The sequence below is a fragment of the Delphinapterus leucas genome, chromosome 12, assembly GCF_059928025.1.
Source record: "Delphinapterus leucas isolate spDelLeu-1000000601 "Yukka" chromosome 12, BTC_Dleu_Yukka2, whole genome shotgun sequence".
In the NCBI taxonomy this organism is placed as follows: Eukaryota; Metazoa; Chordata; class Mammalia; order Artiodactyla; family Monodontidae; genus Delphinapterus; species Delphinapterus leucas.
In genome coordinates, this window is record NC_143140.1 from 24,280,116 (window position 1) to 24,303,625 (window position 23,510).

The 23,510-nt window shown below is 41.9% G+C and overlaps 3 protein-coding genes across 3 annotated transcripts in view; 1 reads left to right on the forward strand and 2 right to left on the reverse strand.

Annotated features, from left to right (window-relative positions):
- PGM3 (phosphoglucomutase 3) overlaps positions 1–563 on the reverse strand; it is a 25,223-nt gene extending 24,660 nt beyond the window's left edge. Inside the window, exon 1 of the mRNA XM_022590304.3 lies at positions 436–563. The gene's annotated coding sequence lies outside the window, so the exon portion shown is untranslated. The remainder of the gene's footprint in view (positions 1–435) is intronic.
- RWDD2A (RWD domain containing 2A) lies at positions 9–5,810 on the forward strand. The gene is made up of 2 exons (XM_089921797.1): positions 9–1,332; positions 2,379–5,810. The coding sequence occupies exons 1-2, from the start codon at positions 1,132–1,134 to the stop codon at positions 3,054–3,056; spliced, it is 879 nt and encodes a 292-aa protein (XP_089777923.1). The 5' UTR covers positions 9–1,131; the 3' UTR covers positions 3,057–5,810.
- Positions 810–23,510, reverse strand: part of ME1 (malic enzyme 1) — a gene marked incomplete at its 5' end in the record, with an annotated part of 109,306 nt that continues 86,605 nt past the window's right edge. Inside the window, 2 exon segments of the mRNA XM_089921796.1 lie at positions 810–13,939; positions 18,184–18,282. Coding sequence (XP_089777922.1) covers positions 13,772–13,939; positions 18,184–18,282 — 267 coding nt within the window.

The following is a 23,510-nucleotide window of genomic DNA, read 5'->3' on the forward strand; positions in this document are numbered from 1 at the left end:
TACGCGCGGCTCGCGCCTGCGGAACTGCGGATCCGCGTTGCGAGAGGGCTTGGGGCTGTTTCCTTTGAATGACCGGGAAGGGTGAGGCCCCCGCGGTGGCCCGGGGGTTGGGGCCGAGGGTCGCGGGCCCTCAGAGCACTACGACCGGCAGATACGCAGCCCCTGACTCCAAATTCGGGTCTCAGAGGGCGGCAGGGCCCGCGTTCCTGGGAAGCCGGGCTTCCAAGTGGTCCTGGATGGGGGGTACCAGCCCCGATATGAGGCCTCTAACCAGGTGGTCCCGGCCCCAGTGAGCGCCACCCGGCTTCTCGCATCCCACTCTCGATTCTCGAGGTTCAGCTCCCAAACGTCTGATTCTGTGGAGCCTTCTCATGCCCCACCCCCTTCCCCATCCTACCGCCCCAGCTCGCACAAAACGTCATTTTATTTATTTACCTGTAAGACCCCCTCACTAAGCCTGGGCCCCTCGGGGCAGAGGCCAGGTGGATCCAAATCGCCCGGACTCACAGGATGCCGCCCGGGGCCAGGGTGGCTCCCGAGAAAGGCGGAAAGGCCTACCCGGGAGGGGTTCGTGGCGCTGGGGCTGAGGGGCGGCAACTGGCGTGGAGCGCGGCGGGGCCCGGGAGACCTAGGAGCCGGGGTAGGCGGAGCTCCGCCCCGCCGGCACTGAGGGCTTCCCTCGCCGCAGCGGCCAGCTCCGCCCAAGCCCGACACCTGGGTGGGATTCGGAGGCTGGGCCCCTCGCCTTTCCCAGAATTCAGGCTTGCAGAGCGTCTGCAGGTGGTGGTTGCCCAACCACCTGCAACTGCATAATTCGGAACACTTGTTGAGAGTCCGGATTCCCTGATCCAGATCGGAAGCGGGGGCTGGGGCTAAAGGGACTGGGAATCTGAATTTCAACGACGTATCTCGGAGGATGTCGTGTATACTAGATTTGGGGGCCAGGAGATAAAGCAGAAGAGTGTAAGTGTCCCGGTTTGTGCCCCTAGCTCTCGACGCGTAATAGCGCCCCTGCAAATCTGCTTCCACGGAAAGGGAGCTGCGGGAAATTCCTCTGGACACCGCCGACGTTGACAAATCCAGTGTCCCTGGGCCCTTCCGGTTTTCCTGACAGGTTGATTTCAAGTCAGCATGTCCGCTTCAATGAACGAATGCCTTCAACTTCAGCTGCTGGAGATGGAAATGCTGTTTTCTATGTTTCCTAACCAAGGAGAAGTAAAACTTGAAGATGTCAATGCCCTGACGAATATAAAGAGATATTTGGAAGGCACAAGGGAGGCACTGCCACCAAAAATCGAATTTGTGATTACACTCCAGATCGAGGAGCCCAAGGTAGGTGCCCTGAGTGGTTTTAATTGTTTCCAGGTGCCCAGTTTATATTGGAAACACTTGGAACCTGAGCTTCCTGTCCAGGAAGCAAATAGAGAATATTCCAGGTGCATATATGGAACATTCCAGCAAAATATGGGATGACCTGTAAGTTGTTTTCAATAAAGATCTTGAATTTTGCATACATATGCACATCTTTTATACCAATATGCCTGTTTTTTTTTTATAAATATGCCTAGTGTTTTTATTAAACACATCTTGCAGTCTTCTACTGCCATTTTTATTCTATTCACTCATCCATTTTTACCAGTCTTGCTATTGTAGTATGGACTATCTTGTACATATGTTACGATTTTCACAAACCTAAATATTGTCTTTAGCAAAACTGGCTTTTAAGGAGTGAATGACTGTTTCTTTGATGGCACCATGACACTGAAAGCAAATACAGATAGAAAATCTAAATTCTGAAAATGAATTCACCTTCACCTTCTGATCCATTATCTCCAGCAACTTTAGCATAGCCCAAGTAACAAGTGGACCAGACATTTGAGAACCGCTGTGCTAGCTACTTCCTAGTCAGCCTCTGGGCGTCATTCCCTCAGAGGAATTCCCTGGCTCCCCAGACTGGATGCAATCCCTCTGGTTCCACCTTTCAGTGGATCCCTGTACTTTTCTATGGCAATGCTTCTCACCTTTGCAATGAAATACTTGCTGTGTATAATTATTTGTTTAACGTCTGTCTCCTTCACTAGGCTCTCGGCTTCTTTCCATGAAGGGCAGAACTAGTGTCTAGCTTCTTCACTTCTTTATTTCAGTATAGGGTACCTGACACATGGTAGGTGTTGGATGAATATGGGAACGAATGAATGCATACGTGGAAGGAATTTATGTATGTAAAATTGTGTTTGTCAAATTGTGCAGTGTCTGGCACATAGCTGACACGTAATAGTAGCAGTAACTATGACATTTATCAGCATCGTGCAGTGGCCATGGATAAACTAGCTTATGTGATTTTACAGTACTTAAATCTATCTGATTTTCATTTTAAGGTGAAAATTGACTTGCAAGTAGCCATGCCTCACAGCTACCCCTACGCAGCACTGCAGCTATTTGGACGGTCATCCGAACTTGACAGACAACAGCAGCTCCTTCTCAACAAAGGTCTCACTTCTTACATAGGGACTTTTGATCCAGGTGAGCTGTGTGTGTGTGCAGCCATCCAGTGGTTGCAGGACAACAGTGCCTCCTACTTCCTGAACAGGAAGCTCGTGTATGAACCATCTACACAAGCAAAGCCAGTGAAGAACACATTCCTCCGAATGTGGATCTACAGTCACCATATATATCAGCAGGACCTACGAAAAAAGATTTTGGATATCGGGAAAAGGTTAGATGTGACAGGATTTTGCATGACGGGAAAGCCGGGGATAATCTGTGTGGAAGGCTTCAAAGAACACTGTGAGGAATTCTGGCACACAATTAGGTATCCCAACTGGAAACACATTTCCTGTAAGCATGCCGAGAGTATCGAAACCGAAGGAAATGGGGAGGACCTGCGCCTTTTCCATTCTTTTGAAGAATTACTTCTTGAGGCCCATGGTGACTATGGCTTAAGGAATGACTATCACATGAATCTGGGCCAGTTCTTAGAATTTCTCAAAAAACACAAAAGTGAGCATGTTTTCCAGATATTATTTGGTATAGAAAGCAAAAGTTCTGACTCCTAGGAAGCTATTAAGAGACCTATGCTTGTAATCTCGCTAAGTTAATATTTCTGTTAGTAAGACCAAAATAAAAGGACCAGTGGCTGTTAAGCATCATCTGTGGGGAACCTAGCTCCAGCATTTTTCCCTGGAAATGAAACACAGGAGGCTTTTAACTTCATAACAGTGCAATTGTGATGTTACCTCTATGTTCTTGTGTTAATTGAAAGCTATTTAATGGTAAATTAATAAAAACCTGTCTGTCAGTTAAACCAGTGAAGCTAATTTGATTAAAAAGGAGTCCAAAGCCCAGTTTAATGGCAGTAGTCAAACTGCAGCTCCGAACTCATAAATATGAATAACATTTCTCCTTTTCGTGTTGCTAGCATGCAGGTGACACCCCACATTTTTCTAAGTCAAGTTTAAAATCCGAACAAAGAGAGAGCACGTGTTTACCACGTTTCTCACTTTAACTTAAACTCCCTGTTTGGGGTTTTTTCTTTTCATAAAGCCAAATCCTGACTGTAATGGTGGTGACACCACGCCGTGTTGTTACATCGGTTGATTGACAATACTAAGGATCATGTACCAATATTCCTAGTTGGGTTCTTCTCCACAGAACAAGATGTGGTTTCTTGTCCACGCAGCCCCACCAGTAGTGCGCATGGGTCTTCATCCCTGTGCCAGTTTGCATCGCTCTGTGGGGCAAGGAGTTTGGGAGAGGACCACTGTGGATGTCCCTGTACCATCACCTTCCTAGAGGACAGAAGTCAGGCTCTACATTTTGGTGATGTCACTGCCATCTCTTCTGAAACTTTCAAGCTCCACAAGCTTCACCTGCCTGCTTCAAAATGAGAGTTTAATGATAATAGCTCCTATTTAAGTAGCTCTTGCCAAACCTTTTTATTACAAAGCATCTATCCCTCTCCAGGAATTTCTGGGAGTCTCACCTGCAGTAAGGGAGGACATAAGGTCGTGAGCTGCCTCTCTGCAGCTTTCTCTGGTTTCCCACTCTCTCTTTAGCTACTACTGCCCTCTCCCGGGGAGCACCCCGCCGATGTCCTGGTCCCCTCAGAACACCAAAGCTGGGTGCTGAAATTTAGTGACATGGAGGGGATGCTTCACTCCCCATCTCATGATGATGTTAGATGCCAAAACTCCTGCGTGTGCTGGTGGCACTTACAGAATCTTTGATGAAACCGTCCATCCCGGTGTCTGGTTTTAGTCTGTGTCTAGGATGCAGACACATGTCCGGGCAGGGCCAGGACGTGACAAACAGCAGACCCTGCACTAAGCTGACTCTCCTAACCGTGAGGCCTGGGAACGGGGTCCACTCTGTGTCCTTCCCTGCGCTCTTCTTAGCTCATCAGAATGAGTCTCCTGTCACGGCGCAACTCAGACCCTCAAACCAAGGCTCTTGTCGTGGGCCTGCCTTGCCTGCTTATCCACCTTGCCTATTCACGTTTTAATCCTGGCTTTGCATGTGCCTGGGGCTCAAGCTGGGGCCTCACTTTCCCTATATACAAAGGGAAGAAATAGGGCTGACATTGCCAAAGACTCATTTCTCAATCTTTACCAGGACTGAAAACAACATAGTATAGAGTTCAATTTCCCATATAATCTCCCCAAGGCCATAAGAAGTATAATTAGCATTCACAAGTTTTCAGGCCCTAAACAGATGTAACCCCGTTAACTTTTTTCCCTTTGAACTGAGACAGGAATAGATGCCATCCACCTAATATTTGCCTAAGCCACTCAGAGAGGGTTTTCTATGATTAAATGAGCAAAAGTAGCCAGAGAGAGAGAAGTTTAAAGAATATGGAACAAAAATTATTTACATAATTCAAGTGAAGGGAATAAATTCTGGTTTATGAATGCTTTACTGCTTCTGGAGCTCTTTCTGATGATAATTTTTCAGAACCTACTTTGACAGGTCCAATAGGAGCATGCGCCAATGCTTTTTCCTATCAGAAGCACTGATAATAGAAATGTAGGTTTCATAGAAAAAATATATATACACGTAATGATAATTCAAAGCTCGGCTTGTATGTATAGTAGATACACTTCTGGTGTTGTCTGCCTAGCCTGATAGGAGCAGGCACCTCCCCTACCTTCCCCAAACACACACACACACACACACACCCCACATTCTGGTGAAATGCCCCTTCTCTGGGAGGAGAAGTGACTGGAATCAAGCTGCCCTCTAGCAGCCTCCCGGGGAGATGGTTTTGAGCTCTTGCTGCTTGAATCCCTAATGCCACCCTCCTTTCTGGCCTACGGAATGCTCAGTTGGCCAAAACCTCCTTTGAGCTACCTAACATCTGCCCCCTTTTTTCCTTCAAAGTCAGAATCAGTCTCTATTGCTTGTAATTCAAGAACCCTGATGATGTATACATTATATTTTTAAATGGTTATTTGGAAACGATGCTCATTATAAATGCTTGTGTCTTTTTTTCTTTAACTTAATTAAATCAGTATTTCTTCAAATATGTTCTCTGCTTTTCATTCCTTGTTGGTCTATTATGTTAGGCTAAGGGCTCAGGATACTCGCATAATGGATTGAAGAGTGGGCTGGATGAGCTGATGCACCATAAGGACTTCAAAAAGTCCCTATATGAAATCAGAAATATGTTGCCTGTGAGTTTCTATGTATGTCTGCCTACATGCCATCCTTCTGAGAACTTGAGAAGGCTTGGAGGGAGCCTATCTGAGGTCTTCACAGAACCCTCTTGAACAGGACAATTTTCTTTCACTTGCTTTTACCTCAAGCAGCCCAGTAGTAAGTTGAAAGAATAGGTATTTTCTGAAGAGGGTACGGTTTGCTCAAAAATCCTGGTTTTATACAGAATCCTGATTTGCCTCAAAACTCTAAGCCCATTGGATCTCCCTCAAAGGGTCCACATGGTATACCCACTTTCACTGCAACCTGGATTGGCCGGAGAAACTATTCTTCTGAGCCCAGTTAAATCTAGAAGCATTTGGACCAACCCATAAATGGGTTTGAGCATCGCACATAAAATTCAAAGAGGCCCGCCAAACACTGAGGCTCCTCCTTAGTTGTAGGTGGAATAAAGCACACAATTTTTTCTTCACTATGGACTGTATATTCCAACATACACCAAAGACTACACCACCACAAAGTTGGCTGAGGTGGCAGGATCTTGTGTTTTCCCAGGATTTATCTTCTACCCCTCAGCACGACGTATCTTACCAGGTATCCAGAGAAGCTCATGACACCTGTGCTCCAGGTCTTATGAGCATGTATCATCATCAATGTGTTAGACCAGCATGATGCCCTGTACAATGGTGAGATGATCGAAGTCTGGTATCAAGAATTATATTCTGGCACACAGAGAGTTAATGGAACGGCCTCTCACTGTCGTGGCCTCTCCCGTTGCGGAGCACCGGACGCGCAGGCTCAGCGGTCATGGCTCACGGGCCCAGCCGCTCCGCAGCATGTGGGAACCGGGGCACGAACCCGCGCCCCCTGCATCGGCAGGCGGACTCTCAACCACTGCGCCACCAGGGAAGCCCGAGAAGACAATCTTTAATGTTGCTTATTGATAAACTTACACTACAGGTGCCCTCTCCTTACTTGAATAAAGAAAAAACAAAAAAGCACTGGCCAAATTAATAGCTACCTACTGATTTGCTCCAAGAAAGAGAACTTGTCTGACAACAGCTACAGTTAGAATCAGCATCTCATTAAATGAATGAACCTAATGCCGTCACTCTTCGAGCCCTATCTTTCTCTTGCACGTGCCAAAGATCATTTAAGTCCAGATGTGATAAAAATCATACCCCTGCTTCTTTTAAAGCTTTTGATGGTGGGACTTACCTTGGCAAATCATTTGGTACTTCTTGCCAGAATAACTATTTTTCTATGTATCATGGATCCAATGTGGGGATGTTGCCATAGACAATGAAGAAATCAATTCTAACTCTTCACTGGGAAGATAACTGGATGATGGATTCATTCCTATAGCATACACTTTGTCCAGTAGATCACAATGGTTTCAGAAGTTTGTATTTGTTCAGACTGTTGCCAGATGATTTCCCAAATGCCTAGTGGTTTCCTTTCTGTAATGCATTGTTACCCTAGTAAGTGGAGGCTCAAAGGAAGATTTGGGAAACATATTTATGATATTACAGAGTTCTTCACCTTAGGGATCTTTCATTTATATCTGTGCATGGCAGTCTGGTGAGGGCCTTGATACTCTGTCTTGGTGGCTCTGGTCAGGCTTTTCCACTGTTACTGTTATACATACCAAGTAGGACTTACACGGGTTGTCCACATTTTGGTCCTAAGCCAAACTGACATTCAGCTGATATGCATTGCTGTGGTTGTATCAGTTGTATACACCCGGGTCTATTTTTCTTGATCAAGACCTGTGAGGTCCTAGTTCAATTTTTCAGCATCATTTCAAGCTCTGGGGCCCTGTGATTTACTGGCCCCCACCAAAGATTTCCGTAGGCTAAACTATTCTGTTTACACTGGACCTGATCCCTATTATGATAACTGTTTCCACCTTGTCTCCAGTTGTTAATTACTGCAAAGTGCTGCTTTTTAAGCCTCTAGTAGCCCCAAGATTCTGATGTCTCTATTGAAATAAGGAGCCCATTTTTAACTACAGCATTTCCCAGCTTATAGAGAAGTGTCATTAAAATGCTTCTGATGTCCTCCACAAAATATTAGCAAACCAAATTCAATAATACATTAAAAGGATAATACACCATGATCAAGTGGGATTTATTCCAGGGATGCAAGGATGGTTCAACCTCAGAAAATCAATGTGATACACCCATATTACCAAATGAAGGATAAAAATCATATCACTTCAATAGATACAGAAAAATCACTTGACAAAATTCAATATCCATTTATAAAAAAAACTCTCAACAAAGAGGGTATCAAGGAAACATACCTCAACTTAATAAAGGCACACATGACAAGCCCAGAGCTAACATTATATTCAACGGGGAGAACCTGAAAGCTTTTCCTCTAAGATCAGCAACAAGGATGCCCACTCTTGTTATTTTTGTTAACAAAGTATTGGAAGTCCTAGCCAGAGCAATTAGGCAAGAAAAAGAAATAAAAAGGATCCAAAATGGAAAGTAAGAAGTAAAGCTGTCTCTATTTACAGATGACATGATAGTATATACAGAAAACCCTAAAGACTCCACAAAAAATTCTGTTAGAACAAATTCAGTAAAGTGGCAGGGTACAAAATCAATATACAAATTCTGTTGTATTTCTATACACTAATTAATAATGAACTATCAGAAAGAGAAATCAAGAAAAATAATCCCATTTGCAATTGTATCAAAAAGAGCAAAATACCTAGGAATAAATTTAACCAAAGAGGTGAAAGAACTGTACACTGAAAACAATATAAGACACTGATGAAAGAAACGGAAGACTCAAATAAATGGAAAGACGTTATATGCTCATTAGAAAAATTAACATTGTTAAAATGTCCATACCACTCGAAGCAATCTACAGATTCAGTGCAAGCCCTATCAAAATTACAATGGCATTTTTCATAGATATAGAACAAACAATCCTAAAATTTGTTCAGCACAACAAAAGACCCTGAATAACCAAAGCAATCTTAAGAACAAAGCTGGAGGCATCACACTTCCTGATTTCAAACTATACTACAAAGCTACAGTAATCAAAATGGTATTGGAATAAAACCAGACACATAAATCAATGGAACAGAACAAGCCAGCCCAGAAATAAATCCACACATATATATCGTTTAATTTATGACAAAGGAGCCAAGAATATACAATGGCAAAAGGACAGTTTCCTCAATAAATGGTGTTAGGAAAACTGGACAGTCGCATGCACAAGAAGAAACTAGACCACTCTCTTACATCATACACAAAAATGAACTTAAAATGGATTAAAGATTTGAATGAAAGACCTGAAACCATGAAACTAGAAGAAAACTGGTGGTACGCTCTTTGACATCAATTCTGGTGATGATTTTTGGGGTTTGACACCAAAAGTAGAGGCAACAAAAGTAAAAATAAAAAAGTGGGACTACAACAAACTAAAAAGCTCCTGCACAGCAAAGAAAACCATCAACAAATGAAAAGGCAACCTACTGAATGGAAGAAAATATTTGCAAATCACATATCTGATAAGGGGCTAATTAATATCCAAAATATATAAAGAACTCATCAAACCCATTAGCAAAATGAGCAAAAAAAAATCTGATTTTAAAATGGGCAGAGGATTTGAATACACATTTTTCCAAAGAAGACATACAGAGGCTAATATGTACACGAAAAGACGCTCAACATCACTAATCACCAGGGAAATGCAAACTAAAACCATAACACATGTTAGAATGTCTATAATCAAAAATACAAGAAATAACAAATGTTGGTGAGGATGTGGAGAAAAGGGACTTTGTGCACTGCTAGTGGGAATGCAAACTGGTGCAACCACTATGGAAACAGTACGGAGGTTCTTAAAATATTAAAAAGAGAACCACCAAATGATCCAGCAATCCCCTTCTGGGTATTTGAAGAAAATAAAAACCAATTTGAAAAGCTATATACAGCCCTACTGCAGCAATATGTACTATACCCAAGACATGTAAACAACGTTAAGCGTCCACTGGCAGATGAGTGGATAAAGAAAACACACACACACACACAAGCTATAAAAGAGAATAAAAATCTTACCATTTCCAACAACATGGATGGACCTCAGGGGCATTATGCTAAGTGAAATAAGTCAGATAGAGAAAGATAAATACCATATGATCTCACTTATATATGGAATCTAAAAACAAAACAAAACACAAACAAGCTCATAGATACAGAGAATAGATTGGTCGTTGCCAGAGGTGGGGGATGGAGGGGTGGACAAAATAGGTGAAGGGGGTCAAAAGGTATGAATTTTCAGTTATAAAATAAGTCATGGGAATATAACGTACAGCATAGTGACTATAATTAATAACACTGTACTGCATATTTGAAAGATGCTAAGAGAGTAAATCTTAAAATTTCTTATCACAAGAAAAAAAACTTTTGTAACTATGTATGGTGATTTACTGTGGTGATCATTATGCAGTATATACAAACATTATTACCTTGTACACCTGAAACTAATATAGTGTTATATGTTAATTACACCTCAGTTTAAAAAATGCTTTTCATTGATGCTACTAATCCCTTCACCAATCTATTTCTCAAGGTCTTGCTGAAAGGAGGTTCAGCAATAGGTCCTCTTGGGAGACTTAGGAGATCATTAGGGTTAGGGTGGTCAGATTGCACAGGACGACACCACTCCCATATTCCCAACTTTGTAAATCTTTGAATACCTTTATATTATCTCAAGGAATGTTTGCATTCTCAATTTCATTTAATGTGTGTCATTATCAAGTCTACATTTCAGTCAACTAACTGAACCAACAAGCAGAATCATTTTCAGCTGCTCAAGGCAGCACATTAGATGCAGGATCTGTGGCAAGTGCACCCCCATCAGTCAAGTCTGCCCAATCCCAAATTACACTTTTCCATCCTCCGTACAACATTTTCAGAATTCCATTATGTTTTCCTCAGATGTTGCCAATGTAAATGAGCAAAATCTAGACTTGTTTTGGTGGGAGTCTTCTCCTCCTGGGTTTGCCCTCTTAATTGTACCCACCACAGCTCCTCTCCATGCTGGTCTCTGATATGATGCCTACAGAGATCATGAGATGGCATCTGGGAGGAGATGGAGTGAGGTCATTACTGGATCTTCACCTAAGGCAGTAACAGCCTCTTTAGGCAGGAAGAGCTCCCGTTTTGATGAGCAAGGAAGGACTTGCCAACTGTGCTGGTTTGCCTGGGGATGAGGGGTTTCCTGGGACACAGGACTGTCAGAACTCAAGACTAGTTTAGGGTATCACAAGTCCTCCAAATCTCCCTACCCATAGATCCCCATTTCAAATCAACATCCTCCTGTTTCCTGGTCAGTACTCTTCACTTTCACATGAGAGTCCTGGTGAGGCTGTGAATACAACTCCTGTTAAAATCTGGCAACCAGCAGAACGAAGTATGACCTTGGGTTTCTGTTATTTCAGCCTTATAGCGAGTAAGGGAGAAGAGACTCTTTTAGCAAAAACAGAGGCATTTTTTCTAGTGTTTATACGGTGCCTTGAGCTGAGAATGTAAGCCTTTGAACTTAAACTATCTCTTTCTTTATGAATCCATCTCTGTAGAAGTAACCAACCTATTCCACAGTTCTGGATTTCCTCACTTTATACTGTTATATGGCAGCACCCACTTATCAGCCAAAACCTTCCTATCCTTAGATAATGCAGCACATCCAGTTTTTACTTCATGTTTGTGTTTTGGGGGTCCCAAAGATATTTTGCTACATTTTTATTAACTTTACATTTTTACCATTCGTATTTAGGTCTTTAATCCATCTAAAGTCTTCCTTTTTATATAGGATGAGGTGGTAGGTCCATGAGGTAGGTAGCTGTCCCAATCCTGTTACTGAACACTCTATTCTTTATGTGTTGAATTTTGTGCTAACTCTGTAACTAATACATTCAGGGGGTCTGTCTGTGAGCTGTGCTATTCCATTGTTCTATATGTTCTCATGACTTTGATGTATATGCAAACATCTCTGATGTAAATGTGAAAAAGCTGGAGGCTTAGTATGAACAAAATGATGTAAAAGTATCTCAATACTTTTATAATATTCTGGATATGTTCGTTTAAATAAAATATATTAAAATGAATTCCACCTGTTTCTTCTTTTTATGAGGCCACAGGACAGGAATGACTCATGTGACTCACTTCGTTTTTTTCTATTCGACAGTGCTGTTCTAAGTGTACCCTAGTGAATAGAGAACAGACTACGGAGAAAGGTAAACATGGATTTAGAGCCCTCCTCCTTCACTTATGAGCTCTGTGGACTTGGCACATTACTTAAACTATCGACTTCCTAAGGGAATTGTGGGGACTACATTAAATAGGATAAGGTATATAGACTACCTGGTACCTGGTTAAGTAATCATCCAATGTTTGTTTCATTACCTTTCTCTGAGGACAAGGAAGTAGCTAATTCATAACAGTATACAGTAAATATGACTACACATATATTAAATGAATGAATTTCATAGTGAAATTAGCTATTGAAATATTTTTAAAATTCCAAATTCCCTATCACATGACTGCCAAGACCCAGCATTGTCATTTTTAAGTGTAACAATATTTTAAGAAAAAAAGACAATTATTTTATAATTTTATTCATTCACTGTTTCTATGCTTTAATAAATCTTTGCAAAAGTAAATACATTTAGTTAGAGCTACAAGACAACACGGAAACTAGACGAGAAATAGGCATTCCGGATCTTTTCAAAATAACTATATTGAGGAAACTCTTGACTAAACGTTACCTTCAGAAATACCCCTACCTCTTCTACTGACACCTAAAACAACTTGTGTAACCTTCAACTTTTAATGAAATCACGTACTACTATAGTTTATCTAGAACATCTTCTTACACTCTTTAAAAGAATTACTTCAAAAACAAAAAAGTCTCCATATAATTCTATAAATAAATAGTAAACGTTACTGGCACCTGAGCTTAAGAATTTACAGTTGTTTCCATTGGTTCAGTTATTAACTTCAAAAGTAAAACCTGAAATTAACGTTCATTTCTGGGCTGTAACTACTGATAGTAATTAGAATATTTTAATATCTGATGTAAAGATAATTTCTGATATTGGGGAAGTGGTTACAAAACTTTCTTCAAACCCAGAGGAAAGTGAGTTTGCTGCAACACAATGAACTCTTAATTACCTGAGCTAATCAAGGGGAGTTTAGGCCAGGTCACTCAGTTGGGAACTCAGCTTGCCTTGACTCTGGGGATGTTTGTCTGAAGACGTCAACTCCACAGGCAGCCCTTTCTCAAGGAGCTCACCCACTCTTCTCAGCTCTGCCCACTTCTCAGGCTGTGCTCAGCTGAAGGCACCAACCTCAGGATAGGGCCATGGTCCACAAAGGCCCAGCAGCAATGGTGTGGAGCTGAGATAGGGCACTTGGTCAGGGGGAAAGAAAAGTGCTTTTATGAAGGGAATTCTGACTGAGGACCAAGGTGAAGAGGAGATGGAACAATGTCAAAAGAACATTAAAATCTAAGGCTGCACAAGGCATTGTAAACAGCAGTGGTCTTTCTTAGAAATGTTAGAATTCAGCTGCACACAAAGAACAGATACAATCTAGGATTGGAATAAAAATATCTGAGGAGTTGTTTTTCTCTAGGCAACAGAGTAAGTGTTGTTTCTGTTTTTAGCAAAAGTTCGTCTATGCCTAAAATTCATTTCGATCTTTTTTTTACAAAGTAGATTTTTAATAAAATGAACAACAAAAGCATTATGGGTTTTAATACTGATATCAATTTATTACTAATTTTAGTCTTCCCCTTAGCTCCCTATATAAAAATGATGGGTTTCTCAGTAGTAGTTACAATAGCTTTTAAACAGAACTTGGGCAAAATAATTAAGATATAAACCATAAATAACCATAAAGTAAATGAAGCAAAATTGTCTAGTGAGATGTTTACCTAAAGTATATTAATATTCGTCCACAAATTTTTAGATTGTTAAAGTAAAATTATCTTACTCTAGTGTATTATGAATCATTATAAAAGATTCCAATCTTTGAAAATTATGAAAGACTTCAAGATCTCATCAATGGAGTTAGAAATATCAGCTATTAAGCTACTAGTCAAGTTTGGTCTGTATTTTCTGGGCCTCTTCAGGCCAGGAATAACAATCGGGTAGAATCTGCTCATAATCAGTGCTATACATCTGAGAGTAGACAAATGCTTCCTTGTTTTGGGGTTCAGGATAAACTGTGGCTGTCTTTTCTTGGTATGCATCTTTCACAATCTAGAAATAAGAAAAGAATATTAATTATTTTAATGGATAGAGATGATGGTGAGCACATGTCAGAAATTTTTTATCTGTTTCAGCAACAGATGAATGGAAAAAGAAGGTGTGGTACATATATATATATATAATGGAATACTACTCAGCCATAAAAAAGAACAAAATAATGCCATTTTCAGCAACGTGGATGGACCTAGAGATGATCATACTAAGTGAAGTAAGTCAGACAGAGAAAGACAAATACCATATGATGTCACTTATATGTGGAATCTAAAACATGACACAAATGAACTTATCTACAAAACAGAAACAGAATCATGGACATAGAGAACAGACTTGCAGTTGCCAAGGGGGAATGAGGGGCCAGGGAGAGACGGATTGGGATTAGCAGATGCAAACTATTATATATGGAGTGGATAAGCAACAAGGTCCTACTGTAGAGCACAGAGAACTATATTCAGCATCCTATGATAAACCAAAATGGAAAAGCGTATAAAAAAAAAAAAAAAAAAAAAGAATGTGTGGGCTTCCCTGGTGGCTCAGTGGTTGAGAGTCCGCCTGCCGATGCAGGGGACATGGGTTTGTGCCCCGGTCCAGGAAGATCCCACATGCCGTGGAGCGGCTAGGCCTGTGAGCCATGGCCGCTGAGTCTGCGCGTCCGGAGCCTGTGCTCCGCAGCGGGAGAGGCCACAACAGTGAGAGGCCCGCATACCGCAAAAAAAAAACAAAAACAAAAACAAAAAAACAATGTATGTGTGTGTGTGTGTGTGTGTGTGTATATATATATATGTTTAACTGAATCACTTTGCTATACAGCAGAAATGAACACTGTAAATCAACTATACCTCAATTTAAAAAAAATTTTTATGTATCAAAAAATTAAGTTCTAATTTATATCTTGTCTGTTTCTAAAAAATTAAGTGTATTATAATAGAACACATAATCACAAAGAAGATATAAAGTGAAAATGCAATTATAAATCATACAACAAGAGTAGACTACGGTATCAGCAAGAAAGGAGAGTGTGAATAGTACAGATTTACTCATGGGTAATCCTACCAGAATTTCTCAGATAAGTCAGTCTTAACAGCCTTGAAGTGACTTGACTAATAATTAACTGAACTAAATACCTTAAAATCCCTGCTAAGTTTGAACTCAGATACCCTGCAGTTTCAGCAATCCCGATTCCGACCACGGCCTCCTACACAACCTCTTTCTCTATCCCAGGGTCTCCCGATTCTAAACAGCGGGGCTCTGGAGCCAGTCTCCGTGCTCTGTGCCTTGCTGCTATCACAGAACCTTGTCTCCACGTCTTTGTGGGGAACTCTCAGGGCTGGCTTTCTCCTTTCAGAGCTGTCTCCTGCCATGTCATTCTTTTCCTAACCTTACTTGGATCCATGTGGTTGCACATTATGCTTTTACCCTTTAAAAATCAAAAACGACCTAAAAAAACTTTGTCTCAAGTCAATTTCCCCAAAGTCCATTTCAAACCTTCCCCTCCTCACGTCTCCATTTGACTCTCATCACTCTGCTGAGAAAATTCCAACTGATCAAAGAGAATGATCTCAATTTCTCTTTTCCTCAACTCAGAGTGTCTCCTCCGTATCTTCAAACATTCTCCTCCCCTGCTTTCTTTGAGAAGAATGGATTCTCCCTGTTGTCAAAATTAATCACGCCATATGTGCTCTTTCATTCACTCCAGTCTTTAAGAAAGCAATCATTAAGGAGCTACTTGTATGACAGACTTATTTGAATAAGCGTGATCTTGAAGAATATCAGAATGGTGAAGTATCTCTTCTCAATGTAAAATTATGCATTTATGAAAAAAATTAAAGTTATAAAGAGTGTGCTGTACTGTGGAAAAATGTTTATGAAAAAAGCATGATCAGTAGTACGTGAATACACCCTTACACGTTATTAAAACAGTGTTAGCAAAGAAAGCAAACAGACGAAAACAGACTGCAAGCAAGTACACACGCCAAAATGAAGACAATGCTTGTTTCAGAAAGGCAGAATGTCAGGTATTTTCCTCTCTTCTAGGTTTCAGAGTGCCTATGATGTGGTAATACTATGTTTTTAACAGATATTCTTGAGTTACAATTCACTGACCACAAAATTCAACGGTTTTAACATATAATCCAATTATTTCTTTTTAAAAAAATTTTTTTGAATCCAATTATTTCTATAAATTCAGAGTTGGGCAACTGTGACCACATCCCGTTTCAGAACATTTCCATCACCCCCAAAAGTTCCCCTGTGCCTCTTTTGCAAAGGCTGTATCACTTTTATAATAAAATGTTCTGTTTCATTCCTGAAACAGACTGCGGAAATCCACTCCTCTTTCTGCTCCCAGGACACACTGTATTAACGATGCACTCTCTCAGTGAAATCTTCACTCTCCCCTTCTCGTCAACGCCAGACTCTCTGGAAGACGAGAGCTTCACCTGTTACCACGTGTAGATGATCCACCACTTTTATATCCAGCCTCTCTTTAAGTTTCAGTCATCACCGTCTACTTGTTAGAATTGTGCATTTGAACGTATTGGATTGGCCAAAAAGTTCGTTCGGGTTTTTCTGTAAGACGTTCCAAAAAACCACAACGAACCTTTTGGCCAACCCACTGCCATGGATACCACAAACCTGCAGTCTACTTATATCACCTTCCTTCCTGAAGCTGATTCTTTGTCCAGGTTTCCCAATTTCTGTTTATCCACTCAGCGTTCGTTCCTCTCTCTAGGTGTAATATCTGAGTTTTTCATACTCTCCTGCTGTCCCTCGTCTTCTTAGTTACCCCTCTGATCATATGCTACTCCTTTTCATTGAACCCTTCAAAATGAACTTAAAGGGATAATGTGATGTTCAGTGTATTAATAATTCAAACTAGTTTAAAACTAGTAGATACAAATTAGGAGAAAACATAAGCATACTCTTTCCTAAATAGATAACCAAGCAGATTATCTGAAGTTTTTTTTTTTGAAGGATTACTTGGTTTTTGAAGCATCTACCCTGAATCAACAAAATAAATCATGACATATGAAATCTAAATAGTGTTGTTCTGATAAACTTGCCAATAGCTTTGGTTTTCAGCCAGGAGCAAATTTGCCTCCAAGGGGACATTTGGCAATGTCTGCAGACATTTTTGGTTGTCACACCTGTTGCAGAGGCTACTGGCATCTGGTGAATAAGGGCCAGGCATGCTGCTAAACATCCGACAATGCCCAAGACAGCCCCCGTGACAAAGAGTAACCCAGACACATGTGCGTAGCGTTGAGGTTGAGAAACCCTAGTTTCAACATATGACGACTACTGTGGGCTGAAATACGTCACCTGAAAATGTTGATGCCTTAACCTCTAGTACCTCAGAGTGGGGCTGTATTTGGAGACAGGACCTTTAAACAGATAATTAAGTTAAAATGACGCTACTCCGGTAGGCTCTAACCTAAGTTGACTGGTGTTCTTATAAGAACGGAAAACTTGGACACACAAAGAGACCCCAGGGATGTGCAAACAGAGGAAAGGCCACACGAGGACCCAGCAAGGAGGTAGTCATTGACAAGCCAGGGAGAGGCCTCCAAAGAAACCAGACCTGCCAACCCCTTCGTCTTAGATCTCTAGCCTCCGGGAGTAAATAAATTTCTGTCATCTAAGTCACCCAGTTTGTGGCGGTTTGCTATGGCAGCCCTAGTAAATGAACACAAAAATAGTCGGTTTCTCTCTCGTCTTAGTTGTAGAAAATGTAGCTTCTTCTCGGCTAGTTCCTTGAAGAGCTCACCCGCCACGCCAGCCAGCTTTGAGTTCTCTGTTGTCACTGTTTCGTTTTCTGCCCAGTATAATCAACTGTGATTTTCAAGGTGCCACACGTCCACAGAGACATGGATAAGGCAGGTGGTTCAAGGTCTGTTCCTCTACCATATGTGCAATACTGTGGTGACTATCTCAGTGTCATATGGAAGATACCAACCAAAAAAAAGGCCAAGTGGAAGAAGCTTAGCTGAAATGAAACCCTGATGAATTATCTGAATTATGGGAGAGAAACAGGATGAGGAAATTAATGATTCAACCCATCTCTAAGGATCAAACATAGTTCCTAAGCTCTGCCGAAGCACCAGGCCTCATTTCTCTGACTTCTGACATAATAAGTTGATACAGATATTTCAAGGAAGTGGATTTTTAATACCTAAACATGCACATCCAGCCATAGGTGGAAGGGAAAATAATGAGACTTCAACAAGAGTGGTTTTTACCTTTTCTGCAATTTTCAGAGAAACATCTCTAATGGTGTCCAAAGGAGGATAAAGCCGGCCCTCTTCCAAGTGTTTATCTGATACTTGCTGAGCTATAACCTTAAAAAAAAAAAAAAAAGAAAGAAAGAAAGACAAAAAAATACTTCATACCATAGAATGTGGTAGTTGTGAGGATAATGGTGAATGGTCGCGGATAAAAGCAGATCCCATTAACGCCATCATCCAATTGCATCTCTTTCTCCCTTTCTCAGTGGAAAAACTGAGCTCAGAGGGGCTTGGTGACTGGTGGCGGAAGACAAATAGTGAAAAAGATGGGGATGAGTGTCTGGGTTTCCTCTTAACCCAGTTCCTTTTCTACTGTACCATGAAACGCTGGCGGCTTTCTTGTTTGATGCACTAGAGGGACGGGGGAAGAAGGGTAAGAAAGGCAGAGGAGGATGAGGAAAGTGATGGAAAAGGACCCTGAAAACAGAGGAGAGGCTGGCCAGGCCTTGCTCCCAGCTCACGTACTCTTGCACGGGAGGTAGAGCAGGAGGCCGAGAGAGCTATTTCCGACTCACATGGCAGAGCAGGATACAGATTCTGGATTAGCCAAATCGCCTAAGTAGCCTCAGCCTTTGCTGTCCCCAAACCAGTCCCTATTTCTAAAGGAAACAGTGTAGACATGAAAATGGGCTACAAGGGTAGATCTTATGTTAAGTATTCTTATCACATACACATTCATAATAATAATAAAGAGGGTGGGAAAAACCTTCTGGAGGTGGGCTTCCCTGGTGGCGCAGTGGTTGGTTGAGAGTCCGCCTGTCGATGCAGGGGACGCGGGTTCGCGCCCCGGTCCGGGAGGATCCCACACGCCGCGGAGCGGCTGGGCCCGTGAGCCATGGCCGCTGAGCCTGCGCGTCCGGAGCCTGTGCTCCGCAACGGGAGAGGCCACAAAGTGAGAGGCCCTCATACCACAAAAACAAACAAACAAACAAAAAACTTCTGGAGGTGATAGATTTGTGTATGGCATGGATTGTGGTGATGGTTTCAAAGGTGTATACTTACTTATCTCTAAAGGCATCAAGTTGTAAGATATACAGCTTTTTGTTATGTCAATCACACCTCAATAAAGTAGCTTAAAAACATGAGGCAAATTGACATTATGTGCTTCCTGATGTGATTCACTGAGAAGGATTCAATTATTAGGCAAACCTAAACCAAACCCTCTAACCACACAACTTAAATCATGAGGAACATTGTAAAAAACAACTGGCCTGTACTCTTCAAAATGTCATTGCCATAAAAGAAACAGAAAGGCTAAAATGCTCTTGCAGATGAAAAGAGTAGTCTAGAGGCTATAAAGGTCTTTTTTATGGATAACTGGCAAATTTGAATTTGGATTATACGTTAGATAATAGTATTATATCAACGTTAAAGTTACCTGGGTTTTCAGTTATCCAGTGACTTACATGAATCAGTTTCCTCCAGACGCTGCTGTCAGTGGGGATCTCTCTAGTGCCCTCTGGGCAGATAGCAGAAAGGGTGGGGCAAGGAAAATGAGAGAACACAGAGCAGGTGACTTAGGAGGAGGGTGTGAGGGTAGGAGGCCCAGGTTTGCCTCCCAGATGTGAACAGGAGGGAGGAGACTGTTCCAGGCTGCTGCACAGACCACGCAGGGCCAGCAGGGCTGTGCCCAGGGAGCATGAGAGGTCCCAGAGACCGTCCAGAGGACCGAGAAATCCAAAAATCTCTTTGTGATATAAAAATGTGCAGGAATAGTCTTTGAGATTGGTGCCAATCCATGAGATTACTAGTTCCGTAAGAGATCCAATTAGTACTTTGACAATAACCCTAACAGTTACTAGATTTGGGGTGTGCAAACAAAACATTCACCTAGATCTCCTACATGCTACTTTTGTTAACTACAAAATATAATCTAGACAAGAACCTTCTTCTTTTTGCCCCTTCTAGAGCTGTGTCTGTGGTGTTGTATTTATTCTCACTGATAAACACTACTGACTACTGGCTCTATTTAATTCAGTAAGTATTTACTAAGTTTCTGCTACGTGCTTTAGTATTGCACTAGTGCTACTGGTGTTTTGAAAGAAGTATATGGGAGACCTTCTGTCTTCAGAGAAGATAACATACAATTTAAATATAAGGCAAGACTTGATTGTTCAATACATGAAACTCTCGAGAGCGTAATACAGCTAGGAATCAAATGAAGTGTTTGCTAAAGACAGCCATGGCTAAGGAGAAAGATCAAAATGAGTCAGAGAGGCCACAAAAGGACCCAAGGACGAGGTGAGACTTAAGCCGTGACCTGAAGATAGGCTTAGACAGGTGGAGAATGAGTCTCGGAGTTTTCCAGGCAGGATGATACATCGGACAGTTACATGGGTGTTCACATGCCTGGTGTGTTTAAAGGCTTTGGGTTGAGGGAGGAGAAAAAGAACATCAGGCTTCTAAGCTTCGGTGCCTGCTTAGAAAGGGTGTCACGAACAGAAATGAGGATATTGAGGGCAAGGGGAGATAAGAAATGGTTTTCCACATCGTATTTAAGGAAATAGCAGGACAGTTTGGTGGAAACACCCATCAGGTCACTGGAGATGTGGTGAAAGATAAGAATAGGGATATACAGACTTGGCCCCTTTTAGAATGACGATAATGGAAATAAGAGAATGCGTGAGATCTGTGAAAGTAGACTTTAAAAGGAAAGAGAAAAGTGAGGGCAAAAAACTGAATACTAGGAAGAAGCTTAGTTGAAAGGAACTTGAGGGACTTCCCTGGAGGTCCAGTGGTTAAGACTTCGCCTTCCAGTGCAGAGGTACGGGTTCGATCCCTGGTCAGGGAGCTGGGATCCCACGTGCCTTGCGGCCAGAGGCCCAAAACATAGAACAGAAGCACTGTTGTGACAGGTTCAATAGACTTTTTCTTTTTTTGCAGTATGCGGGCCTCTCACTGCTGTGGCCTCTCCCGTTGCGGAGCACAGGCTCCGGACACGCAGGCTCAGCGGCCATGGCTCACGGGCCCAGCCGCTCCACGGCATGTGGGATCCTCCCGGACCGGGGCACGAACCCATGTCCCCTGCATCAGCAGGCGGACTCTCAACCACTGCACCACCAGGGAAGCCCTCAATAAAGACTTTTAAAAAAATGGTCCGCATCAAAAAAGTCTTAAAAAAAAGGGGGGGGGGACTTGAAAGGATGACAAAGAAAACAATGAGGTGGCATGAAAAACAGGAATATCGTGTTGAAGCCTAAGAGGGGAACGGTGGAAAGGCCAAGATTCAGCCGGAGAGATAGCTGGCTATGATAAGAATAACACCAGTAACCTCACCACATCTTACTGTTTTCCTTCAGAGGTGTTTGAGAGTAATTATTACTTTCCCTGAGTAGAAAGACTTTTTTTTTTTCATGAAATTTGTCACTAGAGGGTGCTGGAGTTATTTAGGAAAGAAAACACTGGCTACCATGAGTAAAAAGATCTTTCTTCTTCTGATGTGTCTGCTATAAAAGACAATGACTACATTTCCCTTAAGTAAGAACAACTTTGAAAATCCCTCATAAGTAAGTAGACATGATTTCTTGAGTCAAAGAAGCTCTAAGGGCTTCCCTGGTGGCGCAGTGGTTTAGAGTCCACCTGCCGATGCAGGGGACGCGGGTTCGTGCCCCGGTCCGGGAAGATCTCACATGCCGCGGAGCGGCTGGGCCTGTGAGCCATGGCCGCTGAGCCGGCGCTCCGCAGCGGGAGAGGCTACAACAGTGAGAGGCCCGCGTACCGCAAAAAAAAAAAAAAAAGAAGCTCTAAGACACCAGCCGTCGTGCTTTTAATGCAGTGAAGAAAAAGAAAGGAGAATTAGAGCTGGCTGACCTCTGTTCTCACAGAATGACACCAAGGCGCGAAACCCCGGGTTTAGGCTACTTGAGATCACACCAATAACATAAAAATCTTTCACAACGCAAAGAATAGTCTGTTTGCATGATGAAAATATGTGAACATTAATCAGGCTTTACTTGGTGGGGTTTAGTTAGCGTGGTTTCATTTCGAGAAGAAATTCACTCAAATTTCTCCTTCAGGAATTGAATCCTTCTCAGACGTATCAACCAGGTGAACATTCTGATTACCCACAGCTCATGATTTTACAAATATCGGTCCAACCACTGTATCATCCCCCTGAGGTTTGCGAGGCAAGGGGAACTGATGGGAGCCTTAGGTTCAGAGTACCTCTTGTGCCTTTGTGGCTGACCTAAGAGTTTTGTGTCTTTTGCCAGCATCTATGAATCTGTGGCAGGCTGACTTGTTAGCCTGCAAGTAAGGTGAAATTTCAGACCCTTCACAGTTCTTAAACAGTAGCTTAATAGAGCATCCCTACCGGCTCTGCTCTGTGCTGTTCTGTGAATCCTTCCTGAAGGCCCACAGAAGAGCCCACTTCCGTCCTTTTAATGACTTTACAAACACCGAATTCTCTGTCTTAATTTCTTCTCTGCTTGGAGTACTAGAGTGGTTTCTGTATTCTACACTGCACCCTGAATAATAAACACTTCACCATACCAAATCAGACTGTCATTTTTTTCCCCATAATGCTTATATTAGTACAGTACTACAAAGATTATTAGATAGATATGTAGATAGGTAGATATTGGAGGTATGTTCTTTTTTGTTAACTTTTTATTCTATATTGGAGTACAGTTGATTTACAATGTTGTGTTAGTTCCAGGTGCACAAAAAACTGATTCAGCTATACATATACATGTATCTATTCTTTTTCAAATTCTTTTCCCAGTTAGGTCGTTACAGAATATTGAGCAGAGTTTCCTGTGCTATACAGTAGGTCCTTGTTGGTTATCCATTTTAAATATAGCAGTGTGTACATGTCAATCCCAAACTCCCTAACTATCCCTCCCCCTACCCTTCCCCCCAGTAACCATAAGTTCGTTCTCTAACAGACTGTCATCTTAAATCTTCAAAATGCCATCATCGGGAATTCCCTGGCAGTCCAGTGGTTAGGATTCGGTGCTTTCACTGCTGGGGCCCAGGTTCAACCCCTGGTTGGGGAACTAAGATCCCGCAAGCCACGCAGCATGGCCAAAAAAAAAAAAAAAAAAAAAAAAATAATCCATCGTCTAGGTAGGTTCTCCATGGGGAAATATTTACCACTTCCTCCATAATTTGGAAACAAAATTTTTATTGTCTCATTACTGTCACAGAACATAATCAAAAGTGTAAAGATTTAAAAAAAAAAAAAAGGTTTCTTTTCTCATACCCTGTTGATGGGAATGTAAATTGGTGCAGCCACTGTGGAAAACAGTATGGCGGTTCCTCAAAAAACGAAAAGTAGAACT